Source organism: Engraulis encrasicolus, chromosome 22 (genome assembly GCF_034702125.1).
Source record: "Engraulis encrasicolus isolate BLACKSEA-1 chromosome 22, IST_EnEncr_1.0, whole genome shotgun sequence".
Classification (NCBI taxonomy): domain Eukaryota; kingdom Metazoa; phylum Chordata; class Actinopteri; order Clupeiformes; family Engraulidae; genus Engraulis; species Engraulis encrasicolus.
The window spans coordinates 36,951,436-36,967,847 of NC_085878.1; the positions used below are offsets into that span (position 1 = coordinate 36,951,436).

General features: G+C 43.7%; 1 protein-coding gene across 1 annotated transcript in view; it reads left to right on the forward strand.

Annotated features, from left to right (window-relative positions):
- otog (otogelin) overlaps positions 1 to 16,412 on the forward strand; it is a 70,384-nt gene that overhangs the window by 3,103 nt on the left and 50,869 nt on the right. The window contains exons 3-18 of the mRNA XM_063188275.1: positions 211 to 265; positions 1,909 to 1,990; positions 3,382 to 3,480; positions 3,846 to 4,003; positions 5,729 to 5,850; positions 6,584 to 6,792; positions 7,201 to 7,331; positions 9,429 to 9,535; positions 9,850 to 9,959; positions 10,241 to 10,366; positions 11,270 to 11,378; positions 12,278 to 12,324; positions 12,459 to 12,604; positions 14,015 to 14,147; positions 15,091 to 15,268; positions 16,054 to 16,178. Of these exons, the coding sequence (XP_063044345.1) occupies positions 211 to 265; positions 1,909 to 1,990; positions 3,382 to 3,480; positions 3,846 to 4,003; positions 5,729 to 5,850; positions 6,584 to 6,792; positions 7,201 to 7,331; positions 9,429 to 9,535; positions 9,850 to 9,959; positions 10,241 to 10,366; positions 11,270 to 11,378; positions 12,278 to 12,324; positions 12,459 to 12,604; positions 14,015 to 14,147; positions 15,091 to 15,268; positions 16,054 to 16,178 (1,937 nt within the window). The remainder of the gene's footprint in view (positions 1 to 210; positions 266 to 1,908; positions 1,991 to 3,381; positions 3,481 to 3,845; positions 4,004 to 5,728; positions 5,851 to 6,583; positions 6,793 to 7,200; positions 7,332 to 9,428; positions 9,536 to 9,849; positions 9,960 to 10,240; positions 10,367 to 11,269; positions 11,379 to 12,277; positions 12,325 to 12,458; positions 12,605 to 14,014; positions 14,148 to 15,090; positions 15,269 to 16,053; positions 16,179 to 16,412) is intronic.

Consider the following 16,412-nt stretch of genomic DNA (forward strand, 5'->3'; position numbering starts at 1 on the left):
ATACCAATATAATTTAGGGTATTTGTAGTTTAAAAAAATGTTTTGATTGGTATTCATTTTGGCAGTCATGCAAGTATAACTTTTGTTGATGTTGCATTGGAAAAGCTTTTATCTGCTGCGCAGTAGCCTACTGCTCTCCACAGTCTAACACAAGTTGCGATTACCTGTGAAGGAAACAAACCGCGCCTTGTTCTCTCTCTCTTACAACAGCGAAAGCAGCAGCATAATACTGCGGAAATGGGATACGGGTTCCCAAGGAGAGCAGGTAGGGGAGCCTTGTAGTTGATTTGAAGCCCTGCTTTGAGAAACTCCACAAATAACATGAAACAGCCAATAAGGGCTCATCTAAAATGTCATAGCCAGGTGAAACACATTCTATCACACCTCTGATCGAAACAGGTGTTGTTAACAATTGGGATTTAGGCTACTGTAGGCCTATTTCTCAGTAACATTTGAGGACAGTAATTCAAAGAAGATTTCTATATGTGGTAATTAACATGTATTGTAGTCCTGTGGTAGACATCTGACCTTTCTTTTTTTCTTCAATAACATTTTGTATTATGCCCTGGCCATTTAGGCCTACCTCCTACAACCGGAGCACCCTACAGTCTGGCAAACATAGGCTACTATATGGCCTACAAAATAGCAGCTATTGACATACTTACTTTAAAGTAAACAAGGATATCCCTTTCTTATTTCTTTACAACATGTGTCCTCATTCTGCCTGGGGGACACATTGGGACTTCCCTATTATAAAAGTTCTGCATAGCCTCGGCAGGCACAATGGCCAAGCTACTGTAGGCGGCATTTTTCGTCAGTCATCCATTCTTGACACAGTTAAGGCCAGAGCAGGTCGCTCTCTCCTATTCTTCTAGCCTGTGACGACTCCCCACAGCGGGCCGCGGCTCATAATTGAAATGCCACCTCCCATCTTTTAGCGTTGCTCCAGTTCTTTGGGGATGAAAGCAGCTCATTTCGGCCCGGTCCCAGCCCCATGGCTCAGGTGTCCCTCCCTGTCCCCGTGTACAGTACAGTACAGCAGCAGACCAACATGAAGGCTTTTGCAGAGTGGGGGGCTGTGTGGCAGGTGAAATAGAAGGTTTGAAGGCACTGAGTATAAAGTGTCCTTATTTGCAAGGAGTGTTGTGGTGGTGAAGCGATCTGGACTTGGTCCAGGTTTGGTAGACTAATACGGTACATCTTACCTGTTATCAGCTGCAGAAGCTAATGAAATATACCTGCTCTGCCTGATCTGGCAAGACAGTTGGGGAAAAAGAGGGGATTGAATGTTTTGTCAAAGGGCTGGCAAAAGGTCAATTTCAGAACGCCACAGAATTACCCCAGTCTTTGTATGTGATAACAAACACTGTTCTTGATAGACGCTCATCTCAGTTCTGGATACAACTTTCGGCGAGAAATTGTGATTTGAAATGAATCTTAAGTCCATTATCAAAATCTGCCTCAGATTCTCTCTGTAATGAATGTTTTATTACTCTGTCATGTGAGAGCTCGGATTTAAAAGCTTAAATCAGGGTGATAATGGTTTCCCTTTCCCTATCAAATCCCGAAAAGATCATCATAACATATTTTTATTAACTGATGTAGACAGGTGATGGCTTTTATATCTTAAGCAATAAAACCCTTTAACATGATCCATATTGGCATAACAGATTTTGATTATCTCAGCTTCGCAGGTTCATTTCAACAATGTAGCCCCTTAATGCACGCCGTACCTCCTGTGGCACGCTGTAATAGACATTGAAAGCTAACTACTATAGTACTACACTACTATGACAGTGGACGGGGCTTTTAGTAATACATTACGACTTGGTCATTGCCATTCTGGTAACAGCTAATTTATAATGCCGTGTCTTAAGGGGTTAATGATGGTCTTCTCTGTTTTCCCAGTTTCAGAAAGCACTTACATTTAATGCATCTTCAGCTGTAGAAGAAGATCTAAAGCCATTACCACGCAGAGCCGCAGCTACAGGTATGTCTCTAGACAGGTTTGTCTGTGTAGGTATGTCTACAGGTACCATATGTCCATACCTGTACACAGTATGTCTATCTATACACTCTTTGTGTTTGGAGACGAAAAGCATCAAAGGACGCTCAGGCGACAGAAGGCACTTCGTATTTTTTGTAAAATTAAAGTCGATATTTTCAGTACCGATGGAAAATGTACCGAAATAGATCAATCGAAAATGGATCAATATGTGATTTTGAAGGAAATAGATCAGGACATGATTTGAAGAAAAGAAATGTGGACTATTAATCTGTTAAGACATGGTACCTGTTATTACCTGTTATACTTTTTGCAGTTTTGAAAACAGTTGTCAGGCCCTGTGGTTGCAAACACAGGATGACATAACAGACAGGCTCAATTATGACACCTTTGGGGACGAGATTGAGAAATCTTAAAATGACAAGTAACAACACACCTGTACTATTTTGCCACACCACCATTTAAGTACTTTATCTGTGTTTTGCCATCTGAAACATATTTGCACCCAAAGGTTAAACCTCTGCTTTAGTGTGTCTGGGGCCTGTCCTATCACCTTAACTTGGCTGACACAACAATTGACCCCTCTGTGGCCGTCTGCCTTGGCCCTAGTGAGACATGAGAGGGGCCCGAAGTGAGGCCCTTGATCCCTTTGGCCATACGTGTCAGTGGAGGAGAGACTCTCTCTCTCTCTCTCTCTCTCTCTCTCTCTCTCTCTCTCTCTCTCTCCGTCTCATTTTTACCTGCCTGTGATGTCGTCCATACCTTCCCCCCTTTCTTTCTTTACCTGTCTGTCTGTGCTGTTGTACATACCTGCCCCAGCTTGGCAGCTCAGCCACCTGAGACGCGGCTGTGCGGCTGGTCTGGCTCTCCTCCCCTCTTGCTGGCCATATGTTGTAAACCCCCACTGATAAGGGGCCACGATTAGCCACCCGGCCCCCTTCCAGCTGGAGTGGGGGCCCTGAGCTACTGCCGGCGACCATGCATGTCACAGGCCAGCCGTGTGGAACAAAGACCACTCAGAGAGGGATGGGGGAGGTATTAGAGCTAGACTGAGAGGAGAAAGTGACGTCATATTGCACATGTTTTAAGAGAGGCGTATGTTTTAACTCCTGTTAGAATGAAGGTGAATGATGGAAATTGGGTTTCCGTAAATGCCATTTGATGATGCACAGTAAATGCCAGTGTTGAAATGTTAGGAGAGTAAATGTTGTAGACAGTATTCATTTCAATGATATGTCTGGATCAAAAGATCTGCAAGGCAATTTGTAGATGCAATATACTACGAAAACATTTTTGTTTGTTTTTTTGTCAGTTTCTCAAACTGTTTCATTTTCTCCTTTTTAATCGTTGTTGTTGTCATCTCTGATGTCTGGCAGGTGCCTGCAATTTCCCATGTCTAAATGGAGGCCACTGTGTTCATCCAGAGTCCTGCAACTGCAGTTTATATCAAGGCACTGGCCGACGATGTCAAAAAGGTGCAAAAATACTTTTACGTTACTTAAGTCTTATTTTGGTGAAAATCAGGCCCATCTTTATTCACTCTACACGTTGCCATGTCCTGTACCTGGACACATGTGAATCTTGTGTCTTGAGCCTTCATAGCTTTGAGCTACTGTACATATGTGTCAGTGGTGTAGTCTACGTAGAACGCGGGTATACGGAGTATACCCACTTCTAAATTTCAGGGATTTCAGTATACCCATTTAAAATTGATTGATCCAATGTTTCGAATAGCACAAATATGTACAGTATACCCACTTCAAAAAAAGCTCAAATATACAGTATACCCACCATAAAAAAGTAGACCACACCACTGATATGTGTTCTCTTCTGTCTGCAGTTCCAAACACAGGTTTTGAGCGAGAGATGACATGCCGGTCATGGGGGCAGTACAACTTCGAGACCTTTGACGGGCTGTATTACTACTTCCCTGGCAAGTGCACTTACACTCTAGTGAGGGACTGCGAGGACACCACACACTCCAGTGTTCTCATCCAGGTAAGTAGCCTACACCAGTACATTTAGCAATTAATTCAACAAGTTAGGAGCAATACTAGCATGCATTGCAAGTGTTGAAATAACATTAAAATTGCACTGTGTATGACCAAGGCTATCCTCAACAGGTCAAGCCTTAGATTAGAAGATGGTGTTATGTACCATTATTATATGGTTGTGACGTCATCTGTCGAATGCTCCATTCATTTCAACGGGGCTCCCCAACGTTCGGACGTCTGTTATTTTTCGATAACGGACGGGTTGGTCTATAACAGACCGCTGTCAATGGCAACAAGACTTTTCACTGCTAAAGCGACTTTTCAACAAGACTCTAATCAGCTGCTGTGATCATTGACAGTTACTCTCAATGGCTGTGATAGACAGCACCCGTTGTCCTGGCTACCGCTGTCAATGGCAACAAGACGTTCACTGCTAAAGCCACTGGCTTGTATACAAGTCAGTGGCTAAAGCGAATGTTTCATATCACTCCGCAGGGGGTCCGGTACGTCTTTTGTCACTCTAATCAGCTGCTGTGATAGACAACACCTGTCCTGGCTAGCCTACCTAGCTGTTGCCTAGCGGTGTTCCACAACGGCTCTGTTTTGTTTTGCGCAGCAACAATCTTAACATTAAATAGGTCTAAAGAAATGTCCCCGCATGTGTAAATCATTTAAGTATATCCATATAATAAGCGGGTTAACTTTCGGCGAGTCGGTCGCTTTGTGGAATAGCAGCACTTCAGAGAGAACAAGACCCCTCCGCTCCGCGTCGGGGTCTAAAGATTCTCTCTGTCGTGCTGCTATTCCACGGTAGCGACCTTCTCGCCGAACGTTAACCCTTACTTATAACTGAATCACACATGTACACGTTCATGACACAAAATGGGTTTTCTGTCGCTTAAGGATATTTTTTATCATCAGTTTATACAGGTATAGTAATCATTTCTGATTCATCCAGGGCATCTTAGTCAAGCTCATGCTAGCAATTACTTTCCCCATATCATTCTTTTGAAGTTTTGTAAGATTGTTTCTTTTCGGTGTGCGGCCTGTCTCATCAGACATTTTGTCAATGTAGAATAGGGAAGGGGATCTCATCATTACAGTCATTTTTGTCAATTACAGTTTAATGCACCAATTACCTGTTGGGTCCACATCTTCTGTCATCCAAGACAGGTTTAACTTTGTTCCCAGAGACTTGCTCCTTGGGAAACAAGAGGAGGAACTGCTTAAGTGAGCAGTTTATTGCGGTTATTAGTCTAAGTGCTAATATTATTTGTCAATGAATCAAAGGGATGGCTAGCGGCAGTGTATTAGCCTGGCAGTGCCAGCTTTGAGACTGGGCCCTGCGCTTGCCCACCGAGAACATTCTTTGACTAAAACATCATGAAAACAATCTTTAATAAAGCCTGTATTCGGCACTGAATATTTTCTCACACAGGCAATCTTTTGTGAGTGAAATAACTCAGCCAGAGCTGCTGAAATGAATTCGGCATACCAGAAAATAACTAATAATCAGAGATGCCTAAAATCCGTCATGAGTCAATTCCTCATGAAAGCACACCGCAAGATCCTGGAATACCTGGTCAAACGGGCGAAAAATGTTTTGCATTTTTTTTTTTCTGTTACAGTCCATAGTTTACCACAGACCATAAGCTACACATATGACTGCTTTTCTGTTCAGATCCACTTACTCCTAGCTCATTTTTGCTGATGTCATTTTGCTGTGTAGATCCATAATGACCCGGTCTGTAGCACTTCTCCATCTACTTGTTCCCGCTCCATCAGTCTCTTTCTGCCATGGGAAGGAGAGATCAGGTTGCAAAACTTCAACGTTATCGTCAAAGGCCAAAGGTGACTAATATTCCCTCTTTACAGCCCATTTACAGTGTCTCCATTTGTGTGGTAAACTTTTAGATCAGGGGCATATAAAGTAGAAGTAGAAGCAATAGAAAAAAGTAAACAAATTTGGTCTTTAATATTTGCCCTTAAAGGGACACTGTCTTAGATTTTTAGTTGTTTATTTCCAGAATTCATGTTACCCATTGACTTATGTTACCTTTTTTATGAATACTTACCACCAGCATCAAATTCTAAGTATCATTATGACTGGAAAAATTGCACTTTTCATACATGAAAAGGGGGATCTTCTTCATGGTCCGCCATTTTCAATTTCCAAAAATAACCATTTTTAGCTGCAAAAATGACTGTACTTAGACCATACTAGAAAACATTTGCTTATTACTTAGTAGACTGTCATGTTAAGGTCAAATTTGGCAATAGGCAGCTCAGTTTCAATGAGCAACATAGTTGCAGTACCTTTTTTGACCATTTCCTGCACAGTGTCCCTTTAACAATATTGGCGTAGCAGCAAATTGTCAGCCCTATGTTCAATCAGCTCCAGTAGCCCCCCCAACCCCCCCACCCGAATAAATCTGCATAAATCAGACTGTGTGCCCCCCCCCTTATATATATGGGGCCCTCAGTCACACTTCAACCCTCTGTACGACACCCCTGAATAGTAACAATGAAAAAGTGCCAGTGAGCCAAGAATCTTACATTGCGCTCCTTTAATGTTCTTATATAGTGTTCAGCTCCCATATAACATCCACGACATTGAGCTTGAGCGGATTTCTCAGTACATCCTGGTCACCCAGCATCATGGGTTCACCCTGGCTTGGGACGGCCAGCACAGCTCCGTTTACATCAAGATGAGCCCGGAGTACGTGGGCAGGACCTGTGGGCTGTGTGGAAACTTCAACGCAGACGTCCAAGATGATCTGAAGACCAGCTATGGTATGGATGGAGGTTTTTGTTGTGACAGACATCATCGATATCAGATTTGCTGGAAAGTGCCTCTAATATAACAAACTTTTCCCACTGGTTAGAGGTGGACAAACTGGCTTCAGAAGGTTTAAGTTCTACTTGATTTTGTAGTCTTACCAATTGGCTGATCTACCATGCAGAAGAGGTACATGTATGTGAATTAGGATTGGTCAGTGAACCGCCTGGGAACCAAGGCCTTTATTTTCTGGACTTGTGATGTACACCTCAGTCTATATCCTGTTTCTACTTTATAGGATTATCTGAATACAGAGCGGTCATCATCTGCTTTTAATTTGGTATTTTACCATTTGTACTGTACCTGTTGTGACTTCAAACGGCAACGTCCCAAATGTTCCACAACCTACACGTCTTCAACAGGGGTCATCACTGCAGATGTGGCCATCTTTGGGAACAGCTGGACAGAAGAGGAGCCCCACCAGGCCGTCTGCGCACTGGTGCCCTCTCTCTTCCCCTCCCCATGTAGCGCTCAGGATGCCCACACACTACTGGTAGAGTACCTCAACGTCTTATCATTTTATTCCAGTGGTGTAGTCTACGTAGAACGCGGGTATACGGAGTATACCCACTTCTAAATTTCAGGGATTTCAGTATACCCACTTAAAATTGATTGATCCATTGTTTTGAATAGCACAAATATATACAGTATACCCACTTAAAAAATGCTCCAATATACAGTATACCCACCATAAAAAAGTAGACTACACCACTGTTTTATTCCATTAGTTAGAGGTATTCATTTAGGTATTTTACACAGTAAAGTTTGCTGTATTAATCCAGTGCTTAGAGAGCACAACCAACACTGAGCGTGTTGAATTTGAAAGTATTAAATGAATGCTGCAAGAAAAACCTCCTAATTTGACTACTTGTGTAACAGTGAGGAGGTGTACACATTCAGTGGTTATATTATACTATTATGTGTCCGACAAAAGCTAGATGACGTCATCATCAAAGAGTGTGTAATAATATAAAATTGTTTTTTTTAATAACCAAAGAAATAGCAACATCATACCCACCGGATATCATGTAAATAAATTGAAATGTGCCCATACAAAAAGACACTGTTATTCACAACATGGTGGATTCTTGTGTTTCTGTTTATTTAATGTACAAAGCGGATTCCAAAAAAGTTGGGACACTTCGTATTTTGTGAATAAAATAAAAATGCTGGCATTTTCAAAACATTCAATCCATGCATAAGATGCACAATGGCACAAGGTCAACATAGGAACAGTTAAAATGAGGCAAAAGCATTGTTTTGAGGGAAATATGTGGTCATTTAAAATTCGACCCATGCAACAAATCTCAAAAAAGTTGGGACAGGGCCAAAAAATGTTGTAATAGTTGAATAATTCTAAAAATAACACAAGGAGAAATATTTTGAAAGGAACTATATTGACTGCCAACATGAATGCACAGATAAAATACCATCACAGAGAGGCTGTGGCACTCAGAAGCGAAGATTTTGAGAGACTAATTACTGATCTATTACACATAAACATTGAATTCTCAAAATTGCAGGCATATAAGGCCTATTTCTGTAATGTAGAGTTCTGTGAAATCATTGCACGAGTTATGAGATCATGACATACCCATAATCAATAAGCAAACTATGACACTCCAACAATGACAGCTGTTGAAAAAATGACCATAAACACAACACTTGATTAAGGCACATGATGCAGACATTAGACAGTGCTGCAAGTGGCAAAGCTCATTCTAGATGGACCTAGGAGACACGTGAAACTGTCTTCTGATTACAGAATGGAAAATATTTCATTCTTTTTTAAAATCATGGAGTCATGCACCCTCCAGGTTATGAAGAAAATGAATACTTCAGCTTGATTTAGTGGTCAGTCTGAAAGACTGCATATATGATGGTAAAGGGGTGCAGAGATGCCTTGGTTATGGTCTTCTTACTCATGTAGAGCATTAAAATGAGGGCTGAATGATATATTCAGACTTTAAACAGCATACATAGCTACCAAGGTATTATATTTTGGAGCACAGTCTTTAGATATTGCCCCACAATGATGGAAAATTTCAATCTCTACTATGTTCCAACAGTGTGGTTCCATCATAAGAGTAAACAGGTGACAAAATTGTTTTCTTGCAGTGAGGATATGCCACGTATTAAACATAACAAGAAGGTAAACAAGTCGAAGAACACACCTATCAGTTGAGCTGCTGAAATCATGTCTAGCACATCAAAATATCTGTTTTTTAAATAAAATCATGCCATCAGTCAAAGTATTTAAATGTTAAGTCTCCTCCCTTTGTGTTGTGTTTAGTTTTATCCAACATAAAAAGCATTTTATTGGCCCTGTCCCAACTTTTTTGGAATTTGTTGCAAGGGTGACATTTTAAATGATCACAAAATTACCCCAAAACAATCATTCTGCTTGGCTTTAACAACTGATATGTTGTCTGTACACAATGCTCTACCTTATTAACATATTGAATGTTTTGAAAATGCCAGCATTTTGATTTTATTCACAAAATACCAAGTGTCCCAACTTTTTTGGAATCCGCTTTGTAACCCGTAATACTGTAGACTATCTCTTGTTCCATCTGTTTCGCCCTTGCAGAAAGTTGAAGAAGTCTGTGGAGCACTGCTGAAAAGTCCCTTCTCTTCATGTCATGAATTCGTTAGTCCATTTTCCTACATGGCCAGTTGCTCCAACGATCTTTGCCTGTGAGTACCCTACAAAATACCGGCCATAGATGATTTACGGTGCAATGAACCAACTGAACCTGATACAAATAAAATCTGTGATATTCTGAATGTATCGTATGCCTGAGAAAGTTCAGAGGAACTCAGAAGTCTTTTTAAATCCTTTGGGTTTTTTGTTGGGGTGGGGGGGTGGGGGGTGTTGGGGCAGGAGGGGAGCATAGAGAAACATTGAGTTGACAAAGACTCTGCTGGGTAATTGCCCCCCTCGCCCGGGCCCTGAGGATGTTTCCTTGAACAGGGGGCATTTTGTCTTGGTCTTGATTCTGCTGTTGCAGGTCCGGTCCCAGTGGTGATGCAGTATGCCAAGTATTCACTGAGTACGCCAGGGCCTGTGCCCACGCAGGCCACGCGCTCCACGACTGGAGATCTCACATTCAAGCATGTGGTAAACCAAACCTCCTTCCCTGCCATCACACATGCTACCGTTAACCTCATTTAAAGACCTTTTTCCCACCAAAATGTTAGAAATGTCATTTAAATTCTTTTTTTTCCCGTAAATCTTACATTTGGACTCCCTGAGACGCCTAATACAAGCTTCTGATTTTTATAGTTTTACATAGCTACAAAGCTTTTTGTTTAAGGACTTTTCACTTAACAGTACAGTAGGCTTGTTTTAAGTGATAAATGTGAATGTGTGCGTGATATTCTTCTCTGTGGTTGCCCTAGCTGTCTCCTGCCCGACTGAGCTTGTTTACAACGAATGCATCACATGCTGCCCGGTGTCTTGTAACGTGGAGAGGATGTGCATCGACAGCAAACTTCAATGTCTGGATGGCTGTTACTGTCCTGATGGTACGAAGGCATAGTGTATTTCTCCAACTTGCTGTGACTTTTCTTGTAAGTTACTGTAACCTACTACAACTTAGCCTACCTTGACTAACCCGAACCTCACTGTTTGGTTAGGTTAGGTTCAGGGGCGGACAAACTGGATTGAAACAGTATAAGTCCTGCCAGATTTTTGTTCCTTCTGCCTGTGCTCAACACGGGTGATTTCACTAATTAACTCATCAACCTGGCCAAAGGGATATATGGTAATTGGATCAGCTGGTTCACTGAATTAGCTCGAGCAAATTTGTGGTAGGGTTTTGACTTTCTGAACCCGGAATGTCAGCCTCTGAACTTACTGTAATTTAAGTGGCTATTAGACAGGTGCTTCTGCCCTGACGGTATGCCTGTGTAATGAAACGTGTTTCCTTTTAGCAAGGACCTCTGACTAAAATGCTCTTCTTACTGTACCCTAGAGGGCAGAGAAAGAGGCTTAGCGCAGCACAAAAGTGAACCAAATGCTTTAATGACCTCCCCGAGGGAGTGCCATTTCAAGTCTGCGAGTAGCGATCAAAGATTTCATGTTGATCAGCTGCTGAATCAAAAATAGACTCTCCGTCGTCCGTCATGTAAAGCAGGGAGTGGGACCACTTTTCATACACACCACAGAGCCAGCACAAAAGGCCCCCGTTTCACTGCTGGCAGCCGCTGTTTGTTGTCACTGCTTTTTTATTTGCCTCTCCCCTCTTATCTCATTTGACCTGCCGAACGGTCCGATGCCATATTAAGAAAGCACCAGGCGTTCCAAGAGTCTCCTTTGACTACTGCTGTGCTGTTGAGCTTGAGTCACCGGTGACTTTTGAACGGGGCCCTTTGTCCCCCTGCTTGTGGTGACCGAGTTGTCCCATGTGCCCCCTCCTGCGTTTGCAGATTTGATCTTCGAGGACGGGAGCTGTGTCAAGGCCTCGGACTGCCCCTGCGAGCTCCATGGCATGCTCTACCCATCAGGCGAAGTGGTCCAGGAGGAGTGCAATAACTGGTGAGCGAGCGGCCTGAAGGGCACACCGCATGCAGAGAGAGCTTGGGGCAACACTGTGGGGGTAATGGAACATTGAAGGGTGCTGCTGGCCCAATGGTTACTGCTGAGAATGTGTTCATTAGAACGGCGGTGATCCAGGGAGATGTTGAGAAATGTGTCACTCCAAAATGATTCATGTTTGTCATTTGCTTTGTGTCATGAGATTTACAGTAGGCAATTAAGGAAATGTTTCATCAAAGTCCAGAGTTATTTTTTTGGGTGGGTTCTAGACTGGGTTCTAGGGAGGGGATGTGTTTGATGTTCCTTACTGTATAGTCTAACACCCACACTATCTCGCACAGCAATCTCAGATCAGTGAGTTGTTAAGGGGCTCCATCCATCAGCATTACCTTCAGAATCACTCAGTACTTTCACCTTCACCTTCACACACAAGGTTAATATCCCAGACAGCATTCCTCCCCAAGCTGTATCGCCACTGATCATAATTGACTTCTGTGGACAGGACAGTCCAAATTAGAGTCTAACGTTTTGGTGTTGTGTTAGTTAAAGGTGGGAGTGATGTGTACTTAACCATATAAAACCCTCTTGAAAACGCCCATTCTACTGTATCTCACGCGATAATCTTAGATCACTGGGGTGTTGAAGGGACCCGTCCATCAGCAATGCCTTAAACATCACTCAGTACGTTCGCATTCACATAGGGTTAATATGGCAGACACGGCATTCCTCCCGTACTGTATCGTGACTGATCATGAGATCATAATTGACTTCTGTGGACAGTCCAACAACGGCAAAAGGCGAGCCCCACTGCTCGCCTATCTGCAAAGTCTTTTTACACAGGCAGGGCAGTCATGTGTGCACTGGCCACCTGTGACCTCTCCTGTTTCATTGGCTTTCAGCACCTGCCTGGGGGGAGTGTGGAACTGCACCGACTACACCTGTCCAGGTCTGAATGTGCCGCCATGGCTTGTTGTTCTAGAAAAGTTTGAGAAAATCCTCTTGAAATTGCTCAGAAACGGTTCTCGTTGAGTGGTTCCATCACATCTGGTCTGTTTTTTTCCTCTCCTCTTTGCCACGCAGGGGAGTGCTCAGTCACTGGTGATATGTATTTCCAGTCCTTTGATGGACGTGTCTACACATTTGCAGCCACTTGCCAGTATGTCTTGGCCAAAAGCCGCAGTTCGGGGAAATTCACTGTCACCATTCAAAATGCTCCTTGTGGACCAGTAAGTATGTTGTCTTTTGAGTCTTTAGTCAAAACATAATTCTTCTGTTTGTTACACTATGTAGAAGAGTCTTCTGCACAGGATTGTTGTCTAAAAATGTACTTTTTAATGCGTTACGACATGGCCCCTTTGAAGTCTGTTGTAACCGGCATGGCAACGACCAAGTTGGAATGTATTACCGACTTAACACTCCACTGGTGGAGCAGTGTGTGTTACGTGGCTAGGATCACAAAGGATCACAAAGGATGCGAGTTCTGAAACATGGGCATTGATGGAACACTGTATATCTCTGGAGTTGTCTCTGGAACTGTAGGGTGGGGCTGTGTTTGTGTCAAGATCAAACTCTCAAGCTTCATGATAGCTTACAAAAAAAAGCAAAACATGAAAAGTGATGACGATGACAAAAAAAAAACCTGAGACCAGGCGGACCCCTCTTCATCCTCAAAGCACCATCGTTGGTTTTCCCATCGCCCGGCTGCCAGTGATGCCACAACTCATCGTCGAGCGAGCGGGCGGGCAAGTGGGCTCAGTATACGATATCAGGGGCTGGCCCTGTATTGCCGCAGCCAATTCCCCTGGATTACCTTATCTGGATCCTGAGTGACGGATGGAGTGGACGTCTTTGTAGTTGGGAAGAGATGAAGAGGGTGCTGGGGGACAAAAGGCAGGGAGCTCTTGCAAAGCGTCCCGTTGACAGAGCCCGTGGAGCGGCCGCGGAGAGATGGGGGCACCTGCTCGGGATCGGGCCCCGGCCTCTGACTCCCATGAATGAGGCGATTCATGCGGGCCGGATCGCTTTCTGTCGGGGGCGAAAAGGTTCCTCGCTCCTCGCCTCTGCTTTAAGAGCAGACAGAGGCGTGCCCGAAATTGCTGCACCGACAGGGCAGACAGACACATTCTCACACACACACACACGCACACATGGGCGCACACATGTTACATACGGTGCAGACATGCACTTATGGATGTTCACACATGAGTGCGCTCACTGAAGGACATAATTATTAGAAAATTGTCCACACACACACACACACACACACACGCACGCACACACACACACACACACACACACACACACACACACACACACACACACACACACACACACACACACACACACACACACACACACACACACACACACAAAACAGTCTCCTACACACACATCAAGGAGAAAACAAGACAACAATATTCCTAAGAAGACACACTTGAAGATGTTTGTTTTCCTCAAGGACTCTGAAACCCAGGATGCTGGGAGCACAGCTACAGCGTGATCCATTCAAACCCGAGTCTATTAGCATTGTCTGCTTTTATGAAAAGCCTGTGATCATACAAATGCTGTTTTCATTCCGTCTTTGCTGCTTTATCGAAACTATCTTTTTGTCCTCTTCTTCTCTCTCTCTATGGCAGAATCTGGACGGGGCCTGCATCCAATCAGTTAACCTGGTTGTTGACGAGGATCCAAGGACGGAGATCACAATGAACCACATTGGCGAGGTCTTCGTGTCTAGCCAGTACCGAATCTCCCTGCCCTATTCAGACGGTAACTGCACGTTCAAGTAGGGGGAAGCCTAAATATTGTATGCTGATTGGTGCCCATGCTGAACTGGGATGGGGATGGGGAGATGGGGAATGGGGGGTCCAGGGAGGCTTGATGTGGATTGAATGACAGCTGCTCAGCTTGCCACTTGAGCAAAGGCACAATACCCGCAGACTTGAATGCTCAAATGCTGTATTATGCTCCGCTTGCACAAAAAAGCCCTGTTCCTTTTCACAAGCTTGCTCTTCTCCTCACTGTGGGCAAATATCTCTTTCTAGTTGCCATGCTGGAAAATGTAATGTTTGCGGACAAAATTCTTGAATGTGTGAGGTCATACCAGATGGTCCAAATCAATTGAACTTCAAGGGAAATGTCTAGCCTGGCTCTCACGCAGACCCTTCGTGCTTCGTGCATCTTTGTTAAACTTCGCGAGCTCGCACGAGGGTCTGGAAATCTTAGACGAGCCCGAACGGCATCAGATATTTCATGGTCGGTCCAATCAGAATCGCAGGTTAGCAAATTTCAGTGCTTAAAACAAAAATGGGCACATTAAGCAGTCATGGCGAGTTTATATGCTTAGTGAGGTTCAGTCCTGATTTAGCCAACTTTACTACACAAACTCAGCTAGTTTTAGAGGAAAAGGGCAAGATGGCACATGACTGCTTCAAGATGGCTCCAAATATGAACCTCAAAATTCGGCATGAAGTTCAAACATGTCACTTTTCAATTTACACCCAAAGTTGCCATTAAATTATGCTTTTTTTGATATGTAAAACTATAACCATGTACTTTCTTGTACTGCACGTATTGGCTAATTTCAAGTATGACTTGATTGAGATGGTGGTGAAGTATGACTTGATGGAGACCCACTGGTATCTATCTTTTAAGTCAAACCCATGTCTCCGCTCCTCTCCCCCTCCCTGGCTTTTGCTCTGTTTGTCCCTAGAGGTGTTCCATATCCAGGAGCTCTCCAGCATGTTCCTGCAGGTGAAGACCGTGCAGGGGCTGCGTCTGCAGTATAACTGGCGCGAGTTCCGCCTCTACCTGCAGGTCTCGGAGCTGTGGAAGGAGGACACGGTGGGCCTGTGTGGAACCTTCAATGGGAACATTCAGGATGACTTCCTGTAAGTCTGCCTCCGCTGACCTCTCTTCCAGCCCCAGCCCCAAGTGCTGCGGCCCTCCCCCCCTGTAACCGCAGTCTCTTCCTGGCACCCTGCACCACCACTTTAGGCTGAAAGGATACTACGTTTCACTCCAGTGGGAGAAACGAGAGCAGTGTCAGAGCAAAGGGAGTGAGGGCAGTCGGTTGGTCGGTCGTTCGTTAGGTCAGAATGAGACAGAGAGAGAGAGAGAGAGAGAGAGAGAGAGAGAGAGAGAGAGAGAGAGAGAGAGAGAGAGAAAGCACCATGTAAATGAACACGGACAGGCAGCCGTCTTCCAAAAAGCTCTCATTTGCCAACCCACACTCGTGGTGCCATTGATGATTGGCCAAGTCAATCTGTAGATTTGCTCATTGGTGTGTGTTGGAGAAGTAATTAATGAGCCTTTCGAATGTTTGTGTGGTGTCAGATGACAGCTTAGGAAGTGAAGTAGAAGTTAGACACAGTCTACACAGTGATTGAGTATGGAGTCTAATTGCTGTGCATTTATTGGACTACTAATAATCTATACAAATCACTGAGTGTAGGTCTGCTAGGTAAGATGTAGTGGTTTAAAAATGCAATGTCATATCCTATTTAATTATTTAGAATTAATTTAGTATTTATAGAATTCATTTATTTATTCACATTTGTTTTCTTTGTAGCCCTCAGATGCTTACAAAGCTGTATAACTATATACCTCATACATTTATATTTGTTATGTATGCAGTATTTAATGGCTGATTTGTGTGATTTGTGTGTTTCACTAGGGCTCCGTCAGGTATGATAGAGAGTACTCCCCATATGTTTGGGAATGCTTGGCGCGTGCCCTCCGCGTGTATGCCCAGCATGAGCCTGCCACAGCTGGACCCGTGCGATACCCATCAGCAGACAGGTAAGCCTCTTGGGCTGGCGCCAGTGTCTCCCTCTATGGGCGTTATCTACGGTACCTCACAGATTACAGGAAACATACATATTGTACCAACTGCAGTCCTGTTGAAACTATTTAACCATAGTGACAGCTGAGTAGTTTTGACAAGTGACAAGTTTTCCTTATGCTCAAGATACAGTACTACATAGTATACCAGTAAAAGGGGAGAAAAGCTAAACCTTTCAGGGTAACGCTTTA